Source organism: Acanthochromis polyacanthus, chromosome 19, assembly GCF_021347895.1.
Source record: "Acanthochromis polyacanthus isolate Apoly-LR-REF ecotype Palm Island chromosome 19, KAUST_Apoly_ChrSc, whole genome shotgun sequence".
NCBI classification, from domain to species: domain Eukaryota; kingdom Metazoa; phylum Chordata; class Actinopteri; family Pomacentridae; genus Acanthochromis; species Acanthochromis polyacanthus.
The window spans coordinates 20271787-20285058 of record NC_067131.1 but is presented as its reverse complement, the minus strand read 5'-3'; the positions used below and the strand labels follow the sequence as shown (position 1 = coordinate 20285058).

At 40.1% G+C, this 13272-nt stretch overlaps 1 protein-coding gene across 6 annotated transcripts in view; it reads left to right on the top strand.

Annotated features, from left to right (window-relative positions):
* Positions 1–13272, top strand: part of LOC110962323 (C-Jun-amino-terminal kinase-interacting protein 4-like) — an 83927-nt gene that overhangs the window by 62731 nt on the left and 7924 nt on the right. For 4 of the 6 annotated variants that reach the window (XM_051939015.1, XM_022210251.2, XM_051939020.1 and 1 more), the window contains 9 exons: positions 459–587; positions 689–769; positions 858–925; positions 1039–1187; positions 1302–1473; positions 1614–1727; positions 2944–3123; positions 6004–6135; positions 6358–9915. In XM_051939015.1, coding sequence (XP_051794975.1) covers positions 459–587; positions 689–769; positions 858–925; positions 1039–1187; positions 1302–1473; positions 1614–1727; positions 2944–3123; positions 6004–6135; positions 6358–6467 — 1135 coding nt within the window. In that variant the 3' untranslated portion in view covers positions 6468–9915. Of the gene's footprint in view, positions 1–458; positions 588–688; positions 770–857; positions 926–1038; positions 1188–1301; positions 1474–1613; positions 1728–2943; positions 3124–6003; positions 6136–6357; positions 9916–13272 lie in introns of those variants that run through there. The other 2 variants (XM_051939016.1, XM_051939017.1) reach the window with 2 other exon arrangements.

Sequence of the window (13272 nt, the reverse complement as noted above, 5' to 3'; positions counted from 1 at the left end):
AGATTGGGTTGTGGCACCTTGCCAGTGTGATTATTCGTGAGGTGTGCGAACGGTGTGGAATAGCCTTTAGCCAGAGTCTATTGCCTTTCTGTTCCAAGCACGGTGTGTGGACATAGTAAAGGATTTCTGAAGAATTTAGAAATATGTTTGGGCACCACTGATGAAAAACATACAGTTTCCAGTACCTCCAAAGGGCAGATGCAATTACTTAAATTGCAACTCCTTGCTTTGAGCCATAGATGTCCTGCTTGCAGGACAAACACATGAGATGCTGTACATGGACAGAGGGGTCCATACAGACTTGGACAGATAACAATATTTATTTCATATGGACTCTTGTGGACATTAATAAGTTTAAAGCATAAATTGGCCTAATTGTTCACCCTCTCTTCACACATGTAAAGACACACTAACTGTGATAATGATACTGACTATTTAACTTTGTTTCTCATGAGCAGGGAGAGTGATCTGTTGAAAGATGGCGTGAGTTCAAATCCCAGCACAGAGGACCAGGACCTGATGAGAGAAGAGGCTCAGAAAATGAGCAGTGTTCTACCCACTATGTGGCTGGGAGCACAGAACGGATGGTGAGGTTTTTAATGGTTTTTCAGCCTAACACACTTCTGTATACAACCGGATTTCCAAAAATCTGCTGTCAGCTTGTTATATCCCCCTGCTGTGATTCCAGTGTGTACGTCCACTCCTCTGTGGCTCAGTGGAAGAAGTGTCTCCATTCTATAAAGCTGAAGGACTCTGTGCTCGGCATAGTGTAAGTTCATTCCACAAATTGCAGCTGTTCACTTTACTCTTATTTGCTCATTTGTTTGAGTCTCACTCATTCTCATTCTCTCCCACAGACATGTGAAAGGGCGAGTGCTGGTTGGTCTCTCTGATGGTACATTAGCCATTTTCCACAGAGGAGTAGGTGAGTTGATGTGAGCTTCATCAGCTCCTCTTGTACCATGTATGCACAGTATCTAGTGATGTGGGATTTATCAATCTGTCTGTTCACTCAGTGTATGATTTTTCCTGTGTAAGATGGACAGTGGGACCTGACCAACTACCATCTGTTAGACTTGGGGAGGCCTCACCACTCCATCCGCTGCATGACTGTAGTACATGACAAGGTGTGGTGTGGCTACAGGAACAAGATCTATGTGGTGCAGCCCAAAGCCATGAAGATTGAGGTACAGTGAAGATTTAACCCAAGGCATTACTGATAATAGTTGATAGTGGTTTGTGTGAAGTTTGAAATTTTTCCTTTACTTTTCTTATTATATATCTGTCTCTGTCCTCTGCAGAAATCCTTTGATGCCCACCCTCGTAAGGATAGTCAGGTACGTCAGCTGGCCTGGGATGGTGATGGTATCTGGGTGTCCATCAGGCTTGACTCCACTCTCAGGCTGTTCCATGCTCACACCTACCAGCACCTCCAGGACGTCGACATTGAACCATACGTCAGCAAGATGCTGGGTCAGTTCACTGTTAAAGGGCCATTATAATTATCTATTGACAATGATACACTGAATACATTTCTTTTAAATTCAAGTTCAGGGTTTGAGAAACTTGTGCTGTTCATCAACTTCAATGTGGTTTTGAATTCCGTCCTCCAGGTACAGGCAAACTGGGATTCTCATTTGTGAGGATCACAGCTCTCATGGTGTCATGTAGTCGTCTGTGGATCGGGACTGGTAACGGAGTCATCATCTCCATCCCTCTGACAGAGAGTAAGATCAAGAACTACACCTTCTGCTTTAATATACACTGCCCGATCAAAAAATAAAGTCTCACATTCTAATATTTTGTTGGACTGCCTTTAGCTTTGCGTACAGCACTCATTCACTGTGGCATCATTTCAATATGCTTCTGCAATGTCACAGCATTTATGTCTATCCAGAGATGCATACATTTTTCACCAAGATCTTATATTGATGATGGGAGAGTTGGACCGCTGCACAAAGTCTTCTCCAGAACATCCCAAAGAATGGGGCTGAGGTCTGGACTCTGTGGAGGCCAATCCATGTGTGAAAATGATGTCTCATGCTCCCTGAACCACTCATTCTCAATGTGAGCCCCATGAATCCTGACATCATCATCTTGGAACATGTCCATGCCATCAGGGAAGAAAAACTCCATTGATGGAAAGACCTGGTCATTCAGTTTTTTCAGGTAGTCAGCAGACCTCGTTCTTTAGGAACATAACGTTGCTGAACCCTCACCCCCACAGGCCTGTGGGCACTAGCCATGATGAGTTCATCACTTCATCTGCCTCTGTTCTTACTGTGATGCGCCTATCACTTTGGAACAGGGTAAATCTGGACTCTTTAGACCACATGACCAACCACATTTCTTCCTTGAAGATGATGGTTCACCACTGTCCCTCCAGGTTTTAATAATGCGTTTGATGGTTCTTAATCAGATTTTAGTAGCTTCAGAAATCTCCTTAGCTGTTTTCTTTGCTTGATGCAGGCCAATAATTTGACCCTTCCGAGACAGATTAACATCCCTTTCCATGACCACAGGATATGTCTTTCAACATGGTTGTTTAAGAAATAAGAAGCCGCTTACTGCATCAGCTAGGGTTGAATAAGTTGTTACAGCTGAAACGTATTCATCAGTGGAGTAAATATCCAATGGAAGGCTCCCGTCTCTTTGCTTAGTTAAATCCAGGTGGCGACATTTTTTTTGGCCAGGCAGTGCGTATCTTCATTTATTCATAATTTAGCTTACATTGCCAAAGTAGCGTGAGTGTCACTGGTTTCAGTTCAGTTGGCTTGTTTTTAAAAGCAAACTAATGTAACAATCATATACATTCTGATGAGAAACATTTAATGAGACCAATATTTAATTAAAGTGCATCATGAGTATTGCTTTGAGTGTTTTTTTAACAGACTGAGTATTTAAAGTGTCTCTCTCTCTCAACCCCTTCCACTGCTCCATCAGCAGCCAACAAGGCGACCAAGACAGCAGGTAACCATCCTGGAAGTGTGGTTCGTGTCTACGGGGACGACAGCGGCGACAAAGTGACAGCCGGGACATTCGTTCCCTACTGCTCCATGGCTCATGCTCAGCTCTGTTTCCATGGTCACCGGGATGCTGTCAAGTTCTTCACAGCTGTTCCAGGTAAGTAAAAAACTGAAAAGAAACACTAGAATTTGAAAAGTCAACTTTTCCCCTGCAGCTCTTCCCTGTCCTATGCTCTTCTCACAAGACATACAGTACACCGGTACTTCACGTGTTAAAAATACTCAAACCTAAATTCAACATGAAAGTTTGTCCTCACATCGTAGCACAGCGAGTTAGCGTAAGCGAGTTAAGCGGTCGCTTAGGGCCCACCACCACCAGGGGGCCTCCCAGAGTACTTAATAAAAAGCAAGTGTAATTGTAAAAAAAAATTAGAAAAAAAAAACAATGAATAACCATTGTTCCGGGTTGTACAACAATAATTTTGGTCTAATTTTCTAATGCCAGCGAGGTTGCCAAGTATGTCAATCTTCGATGGTATCAATAAGTGGACCTAGTTACTCCTGCAGCAGAATGCCTTAGCGGCTACGCAAGTTCAGTGACAGTGTCATTGCTCAATGGCGGACAGAAGCAAACAGAAATGTTACCGTCCAAGAAAATGTACCTCTCAGGGCACAAAAAAGAAAGAGAAAACGGTTGGAGGAGCAGGAAAAGAAAAACAAGGATAATGGTGGGTTGTATGACTTTTTTGTTTTGATAAATGTTGTGAGCATCGCAAGTTTAGGGCTCAGTCTGAGTCTTGTTTGCCACGGTGCCTTTTTCTCCTCCGGGTGGATATTTGTTAATTGCAATTACATTTTCTAACCTTTAATATATAACAAATCCCTTCACTTAACCCAAAATGATCTAAATCCTCGACTCTAAACAAAACCGGAATTAAAACCCGTTAAGGTTCAGCGGCCCACAGGCGGGCCGTTTTGATATTTACATAAGCATTTTTCGAAATAGAACGACACTGCCAACTCGATGATAGAAACATTATACACCGATGGAAAGCTTAGATTCTCACGAATCCGCCGGTATAAACCACTTTCAGATGTGATTACCACAGCGGGAAATATAAACACATTTGTCCAACAAACAACCAATATCCATCCTTCCGTTCTCTATACACGGCTTTAACGTACACAGCGCGACTCACATTTGCGGGTTCATTATTACACACAGATGAAAAGAGAAAGAGTGCCGAAAAAGCAAAAAGAAAGCAAAGATTTTAGTGTTCTAGAGAACTTGGTTTTTTATGTATGTTATAAAATCAAAATATTTTGAATTGTCCTTTTGGAAAAGATCTTCCATGTATAATAATATAAACATGTCATGTGCCCTTTCAAATATGAAAATATGTTTTTCTGGCATGCCAATCTGTACTTTTATACTCTGTTTTACAATCATTTGTAATAAAAAGTAAGCTAAGCAACCTTACTGGTAATTTCTGTTAAAAGGTAAAGGAAACTTTAAAAAAACATCTAAATGAACTTCCAACATCAACATAGTCAGTAATGATCAAAGAACTTGATTACATTACTTGAGTAAAAGTAAATTGGGTCAAAATTTACCCCAATAAATGTAAAAGTAATTCAGTGAAGTGAAAGTAAAGTAAAAGCATAAAAACTGCTGAAATACATGCTATGAATTATAATTTTGGGGCTTAAAAATTACTACCAGTATGATTTCCTGCATGGTAACACAACTGAGTTTATTGAGAAAATTATAAACAACACTTGACATTGACTGTGGTCACAACAGGCACAAAGCACTTAAGCCTACATTTTAATGATAATATAACAATCAATTTATCACATGTAGGCCTACTTTCTCTATCAAACAAAAACACTTTCAAGTCTATTTGTATTTATTTTTAGACATACAGTTTTAAAAAATAGTTGCATTACCTTCAGTCAAGCTCATTCATCACAAATTGTTTCAAACTTTGTTGTTCATTGGCTGCAGTACATTTCTTAATCCACTCGTGGCGCCAATTAGTCAAACCGGCACTGCGTGATACATGAATGATACAATGAGGGAAAAGTGTGACACACATGATGGGGTCTCATCTACCTATCACTGCTTGACATATATTCAGATTTTGCACTGAAGTCGTTCGTGGGGGCCCCCCAAGGTAAATTTTGCTTAGGGCCCACTGAAGGCTTGGGCCGGCCCTGCATCGTAGTGAAACTTCACTCTACCAAATAAAAGTCCTCTGTTTGCGTTATTGCTGGTGACCAAACATTAGATTGAAAAGAGTAAAACTAAATTCTATAGTCAGATTTGCCTGAAACCAAATTATTTTATCTACACTGACTGTTTTCTTTGAGTATAACACTTTGAACATCATTAATACAGTTATGTGCTTTTAACTAAGAGGCGGAAAGCTTTTCCATGTTTAATATTCCATTAATTGTGCAGCTCTACATTTGACGTTGCAATAATTTTTTTGATACTAAATCTTGCTTTTCATTGTCTCTCTTCTCTTCCTCAATTATTTTGCTGTGCACGTATCTAGCCTGCGATTTAACAAACTCTGTGTCTTCTAAACAAAGGAAGAAAGAATTCAAGAAATCAGAGTATATAATGTTCTATTAGATGGGTTTCTTTTGTGGGTTCATCATGGAAGAAGAGAAACATGATAGTTTTCTTTTGTATCAAGCAGCAAAAACCACCATGATGTCTTCAAGTTAATTTGCCTTATTTCACATTGCACTTCACGTAATATGATTGCTTTGTACGACGTTCTTAGTTGAAATAATGTACCGTGCAACCCTGCTATTTGAAATGTAGTACACTTTTTGCTAATCTTTTTCTAATTCCCATATTGAAAGCAGCTGAATAACAAGTGAGTCAGAAAGCTGAGAGCTTATTTAAATACAGTAAACTGATAACTAACAAGGTTTGAATGTCCTAACTGTAAAAACGTTGCATGAACAGACACAGTCTGGAGAGCTTTGGTGTTATTTACAGTTTGTGTGTCTGTGCTTTCAGGTCATACAGTTCCATCTGCATCCTGCGGAGGAGAGGCAGCAGGTGACAAGGCGACAGATGCCACAACTCAGGAAAGAAACAAGTCCATGTTGGTGATGAGTGGAGGGGAAGGCTACATTGACTTTAGAATGGGTGAGTTAACTACATGACACAGACACAGATAGAACAGTAATCAGTGCAGCAGGTTCAGGGGAGAACGTGTGTGTGTGTGTGTGTGTGTGTGTGTGTGTGTGTGTGTGTGTGTGTGTGTGTGTGTGTGTGTGTGTGTGTGTGTGTGTGTGTGTGTGTGTGTGTGTGTGTGTGTGTGTGTGTGTGTGTGTGTGTGTGTGTGTGTGTGTGTGTGCGTGTGCGCAGGTGATGAGGATGGCGAGGCAGAGGTGCCTCCCATGAAACTGCAGCCCTTCCTGGCTAAAGCTGAGCGCAGCCACCTCATCGTCTGGCAGGTCCTTTGCAACGAGGACTGAACTCTGACCCCTGAGGCCTGATCTGCCTTTTCTCTCAAACTACTGCCACAGAGGGAGAGCTGAGGTGGGCAACTCCCCTCTGCAGGCATGAGTTTAATCCGCACTTTTTCTTCCTAAGTTCTGAACAATAAGAGTGAAACAAGCAACAACTGCTCCGAGAGCTTTTTCTCACTGATAACTTGGATGCATGTTTTATTATTACTTGTCTTCTTTTTGTTTTTTTTAATTTTATGAATTTGAATTACAATCTGTTATACTGCCTCCTTCTCTTTCAATATTATTTGAGGTGAACTGTCATTGAGTACAGAGCCTTTACTTTTTGTTTGTTATATTTGCTCAGCAAATACTTGTCGTTTTCTTCCTGACATTTTCCAGGTTCCCTCTACTCAATCCAGTTCCTTTGTGCTGATGCTGGGCTCGGTTGATGCTAAATCTGTTGTTCCCTTGATGCCCTTTAATAATGTAAGATGGGCAGCCTTGTGTGGGAGTCAATCATGTGGGAATCTTGGTTCAGTTACTAATTGTATTTAATGCTGATTTTTGTTTTTTCATCCTTTGAGAACTTTGCTTTTGAAAAGTCAAGAAATGTAATCGACGTCCAGTTGTCTTTGAGCCAAATGCAATAAGTCACATATTCATCTGGTTAGCATTTGTTCAAGCAGACAATTTCTCTAAATATTCAATATGTAGGATTGGCAGCACAGCTTGTGTCTTGTTTATTACTATTACAGTCAAGTCACAGATCTGCACACACAATTTTTCTTAAAAGTAAAACTCCCAACAAATCACTTTGTGAAAGTACATCCAGAATCAAAACTGTATCCTGTCTACTTCATAAAAAATAACATTTTAATGTAATTTTTCCCTAATGAACAAAAGTTATATTTCATACAAAACAACTACATATATTTTAACATAAATATGTAATTCAAACTGTCTAGATCAGCAAATACAGTTGAAAAAAGGTTTGTTTTCAGTTATCTTGGATCGGATGAAATTTTGATCAAGTTGGATCAGAGAGTCTTCAGAAATACATTCATGTCAACAGTCAACTGTTGATAGAACAGCTCTCCATAAATGTAGGATGGATTGCTATGAAAATCTGGGACCAATAGTCTTAGAACCCAGAAAAGGAATCCTGACCTGTTCTTTAGCGCTACAAATAGGTTGGAGATTTTACTTATCTTGTAAATATCTCCAGCATGGATTGGCCGTGAATATTGTACAGATGTAAATGGTCCCCAGTGGATGAGTCACCATGAGGTTAGCATTTTAGTTCTTTATTAAATATCTCAACAACCCTTGGATAGTTTGCTGTGAAGGATGAGTTGAAATAACTTTGATCGGAATGAAGTACGTTCCTTTATTAACAAATACCTGTGAAGCTAATCATATTGCCATTAACTACAGCTTTGTTTCTGTTTAATATTAATTAACCACAGTTAGCACGCTAACTTATGGTGTACAGTCTACCTGCTGAACATCAGCATTGACACTATGATATTAATCTTAATGTAATTTACATGGCACCGTTTGTTTTAAAAAAAAACAACAGAATTTGGGGGGAAAAAAACATGCAAGATTTTTGAATCACTTAACAGCTACCAAAAAAAAAAAAATCTACTGATATGAGTCCTCATGATGTACCTCTACATGGTAGTCGTGTCTGCGTAAGTAATAAAAAATAATTAGCTACAGTGATTTGCTACGCAGAGAAACTGTGTGAGTCATGATCTCAGTCTGGACACCCGATAAAAATCGTCTGACCTTGTCACTGAGCATCACAGAACTGCTAGCATATAAGAATCAGATGTGTTGCTCTGTAAATTGAATGTAATGGTAATGCACAAGAGGCACAAACTGAAGCTGGAGTAGAGGCACTGTAGCTCTCACCTTTTTAATTCCAAAACTCAATTTACAAAACCCTTAATTATGAAATGAAGAGCAGCAGCAGCTGTATCCAATCCTCAGTCCTCCATCCCTTTAAGTGTAAGACCTGTGTTTAATCCATGAAGGAGGATGTTGTTGGTCCTCTGCTCTCCATGTAGCTGCCAGCTCCGGTCAGTCGCCACTTTAAGACTTGCTTTAGGAAGGTTTGAAAGGACGGAGCAACAAAGTATTTATTTTTCTTAAAGAATGTTCCATTTGCTACCAAAGGTTAAAGCATTCTGGATGGATAGTTTGCCACATGCTGACACAGTAATAGTGTCTGGTCTAACATGGCACCTTTCAGCGGCATGTTTGCCTCCATGTAGATAACTTGCTGGTTTTTGTAACAGAAATCCTAGTGTATAGATAAGATATATTTTTAGACTTTCATATTTGGAAATTGGAGTATTTTCAGGGTGTGAGAGAAGAGAATGTCCTGGACCTGTTAGTAAGAGAGGAGAGAACAAGCAGCACTGAGGATTACACCCCCTCCCTCTCTAATCCTTATCTTGACATTCTGAGGTCAAAACTCGAACACTGACATGTTTGATTTTGCAGCGCTGCTCTGCCCCCTTTGTACTAGACTATGATGATTATTTGAGAGACCCCCTCCTGATTTTAAGCCCATAAACTGAGAAAATGTTTTAAGTCTATTTTTATGAACTTTAATGTCTGTCTTTAGATTGTCCTCTGACTTCATTGCGTCAGATGTTCTTTTGGGTGTAATTGAGATTGTATTTCTGGCCTGTGTGTTCCAGTACACTGCACTCGTGTTTTTTGTTTTGTCCTCTTTGTATTGAACAGTATCAGAGGGGACCTGTTCTCGTGTGTGTGTGTGTGTGTGTGTGTGTGTGTGTGTGTGTGTGTGTGTGTGTGTGTGTGTGTGTGTGTGTGTGTGTGTGTGTGTGTGTGTGTGTGTGTGTGTGTGTGTGTGTGTGTGTGTGTGTGTGTGTGTGTGTGTGTGTGTGTGTTCTCCAGGAGAAAAGAAAATATTATTGCAGTTAGCCATTTCAGTATTTATTTACAATGATTGAGCCTTTGCAATTCAGAATGTATCTTTGTACATTAAATATGAATATATATGATTATATATGTATGAAACCTGAACGTGACTTGGGTTTATTGTTTGGACAACAGTTGCTGCTGTTGGACTGATGAATTTGTTTTGCAGAGGGTAACTTTGCTCAGCTATGCAGCGTGTCTCTGAGGGGACAGCAGTGAGTGTGGGGTTTTTAAAGTGCAGCCTGTCCACACGCTTAATCAGTTATCTCCTCCAGCATGGGAAATCAAGTCAAACTGAACTCCAGGCAGTGACTGGACAGCTTCATCCCATCACAGCATGACAGAGGAAACCTTCTCCTCCACACGTCTGTATCATCCCTCTCATCTGCTCATGCTTTTCATTAACTTGGCAGGGGCTCCATTTCTTCCAGGTTTGCAGTACATACACCATCTTGTACTTCTACAGCATCTCTAGCCTTACTTATTTTTAACAATCAATTAAAGCAACTTGTGGGAACATTTTTGTCTGCTTGTACATGTTTGGATAATTTGTGGTGTACTTTTAGGCCCTATTTTTTGGTCTAATGCGTGTGGCCTTTGCTAGGTACAAGAAACGGGAGCCATTTTTCACAGCAGATGTTTTGATTTGTCATAGCTTATAACCCTCAGTGCTAATCAGCTGTGAGCCAACATAGACAGTACCAGGACCAAGGGCTGAACAAATAATGAAAATACCAAAATGCCAAGTACAATATCCAGATCACATCAACCACAATTTCTTGATAAAGCTAAAATGTTTCACAACATACCATCATAAATGAGATGGTCCAGCCCATAAATCATATTCTTGAAACATAAGGGAACATACTTGTTTGGTCTAGGCCTCAGAAAACATCAGATAAGCATGTTTACTTTTCTTTTAGTGGAAGAAATGCGCAAATGACCATTCCTGCTAAAATCATGACTTATCACAACCACAGAATTTGTTAAAATGATCCTAATATGAGTATTGTTCAGCACTATGAGGACCGAGCCCCCAGGAACACCATCTGATTGAAGTCTGAGCATGACCAAACTATTTTACTACTTGTAGTTCTGCAGTACTTGCTGCATTGCAGGAAAATGATCACTATCTGTAAAAATGAAGAACAAACACTCCTGAAAAGGCAAAAAGCAAGAATTATGTATTTATTCACTGTATTGTGTTGACCACGTGTGTGCAGTAATGTGAATGTTTTCATTCAGTTCTGAGATTATGTCAACTCAGTTATTTAGCTTTCTGATATGTCTGAATGTGGCTCCTGAACTCAAATGAATTTGACATCCTTGCTTTAGTGAGTTGTTGAAAAATACAGACAATAAAACTCTATCATTGCTTTTCTAGCACACCAGCTCATGTACAGCTCTTCTCAAACATGAAAATTACTTTACGCTCTCTCAGCAGTAGGTTATATCATTGGATTGATGCAACTGTTTGACCCATTCCTGAAGAACAATTTAACAGAGAGCTTTGGATCTTTAGGTTTGTTGCATTTAAAGTCTGAGTCTGTATTTTTTAAATTGTCATGGAAACGCAGGTAATCAAGGTGGAAATAATCAGCCATGGCGTTGACTGCTTATTTTACTCATGATGCATCTTCCAGCATATAAAAAAAACACCATCTGGACATGTGACAAACTGGATTTTAGCTAGACCCCCACAGCCTGGATCATGGAACTGAAGCTGCTGAACTGAATTTAGCATTAATTCAGTCATTTATGGGGCTGATTTAAAGTGTTTTTCTTCAGGAGTGATCCTGTGCAATAATCACTGCTGAACTGAAAACAGCTTAATCAAACTTTAAAGTGAGACTTCACTATGCAATAAAAGTATATTGCAGCGAATATTGATTCTTTACAATGCATCATAGTTAAATCAAGAAAAGCCCTCGGAGAGCACACTACTCCACCAAAGCTGCAGAGTCGTATCATTTCCGACTGCTGAAATCTTGGAAAAAATTCATGGCAGAAATCACGGCACTATAGAATGTGGCCATTTAGTATAGAGGTACCTTAATGACCTTACACTGAGCACAGGCATGTGTTATGCATGTGTACATTATGTACAGATACCAGATCCCGTGACCTAAATATGTAGGGGGCAGCAGGAATTGATGGGACTCAAAACCCCCACAATTTAATCAGTTGGTCATTGTATCATTTCTGACAGATAAGTCCTGATAAGTCCGCAGTGATCAATTTATAGTAGGATCGCAATCGTTATCGTCAGCAGGCAGCTGACATAGTGTTCACTTGTCATAGTTACAGTGAACCATGTCGCTATCTAACTCTAGCTGGGTTTCCATTACAGTTTTTTGCAAAATAAAAGCGATATTTCTAAAATTTCGACAAAGTATATTTGCGCTTTGAACGTGTTTCCATTGAAGATTGTTCTGGGCAGAAGCATTGTAACTCTCGTAAAATATCCCGCGAGATTTCGATGTCGAACCCTTTCTCCCTCATTTCCGCTTCTATCTCCTTATAACACTGCATTCCTCTGCTGTTTGCTGTCTAGTATGGCAGTGATGTTTTTCTCAAGAATAATGGCAAGAAAAGGCTCGGGCTGTGTTCAAAATGGCATACTAACGTACTACTCATAGTAAGTGTGACTTCAAAATAAGTATGTAGTGCGTTCACATTAGATAGTATGAAAAGATTGAGTACGCGAGAAATACCCGGCTGTACACTAATTCCGGAAAATATTTAAGTATGCGCGGTGACCAAACTAGTCATACTCAACCGCCCCATAATGCTTTGCGAGCTACCCACCAAAATGGAAGCCTCCACGGTATCTGTGCCTGGACTGTCACTACCCGGTTTTGATGTCGTGGAAAATGACTTACAAGCACAATTTTTCTCCACATAAGTATTATCTCTGGAATAATGGGGATCTATTTCGACCTCACTCAGACCGTCACCACGGTCTTCACCTTGAATGATGCCATCCTACTACCTATCGTCAAGACCTTATGTCAACAATGTCATATGACTGACCTCAGGAGGCGTGCCTCACAGTCTATAAGAGGTTCCGGGGTCATCGCCGCCTCCTCTTTGCCTTACTCGTCTCATCCGAGACCGTGAGTATAATCATTTACGGGACTCCACTATCAATCCGTCACTTCGGTGCAGGTGCCGACGGTCCCTGTGGGTTGTGTGGTTCGGTAAGTTTCGTGTGTGTATGAAGCGTGTGTCTGTTTCCCAGCTCGTTGATTTGTGGGAAATAGTGTGTTTCATAATTTGCTAAGTGTGCATATTTAAGAGTTGTATTAGTTCTGAGGAATAGGAAGGTCAAGAGCATCATTACCACGGTGTGACTGTAATGAAACAAAGAGTAGAAAAGTCCAGAATCAATAAGAAGGAGCTTATGCTTTATTCTGCTTATTACTCATATGATTGAATGCAAGGATGATCAAGACATAAAGTGATTGATAATCAAAGTACAGACAGTTTTTGATAAAGGTACAGATAGTTTATGACGTAAGCCGTAATCAGTAAAGAACATGAGCTTGTTGTGTGTGCAGTCTCTAATCTTGCTTTGCAGGGGTGAAGTCATTCCTACAAGAGCGATAATGACAAAACATCAGCTGTGACAGAGGAGAGCGGACCAACGCAGCACCGGAGGGAGCGGCCAGCCTAGATAGATATACACACTGTTAGAGTATAAGAAGACTGGGTCAGGAAAAGTTAGCAGTCTGATTCCATCTGAACTGACTGAACACTTGTTGTTGGTTAGGGACAGAGGATTCAGGCCCAGAGCTCTGTATCGCACATTCAATTTTGCTGTAATAAATACTTTTGATTTTAAGAAGAAGTCTCCTGACTACTCCATCAAAAG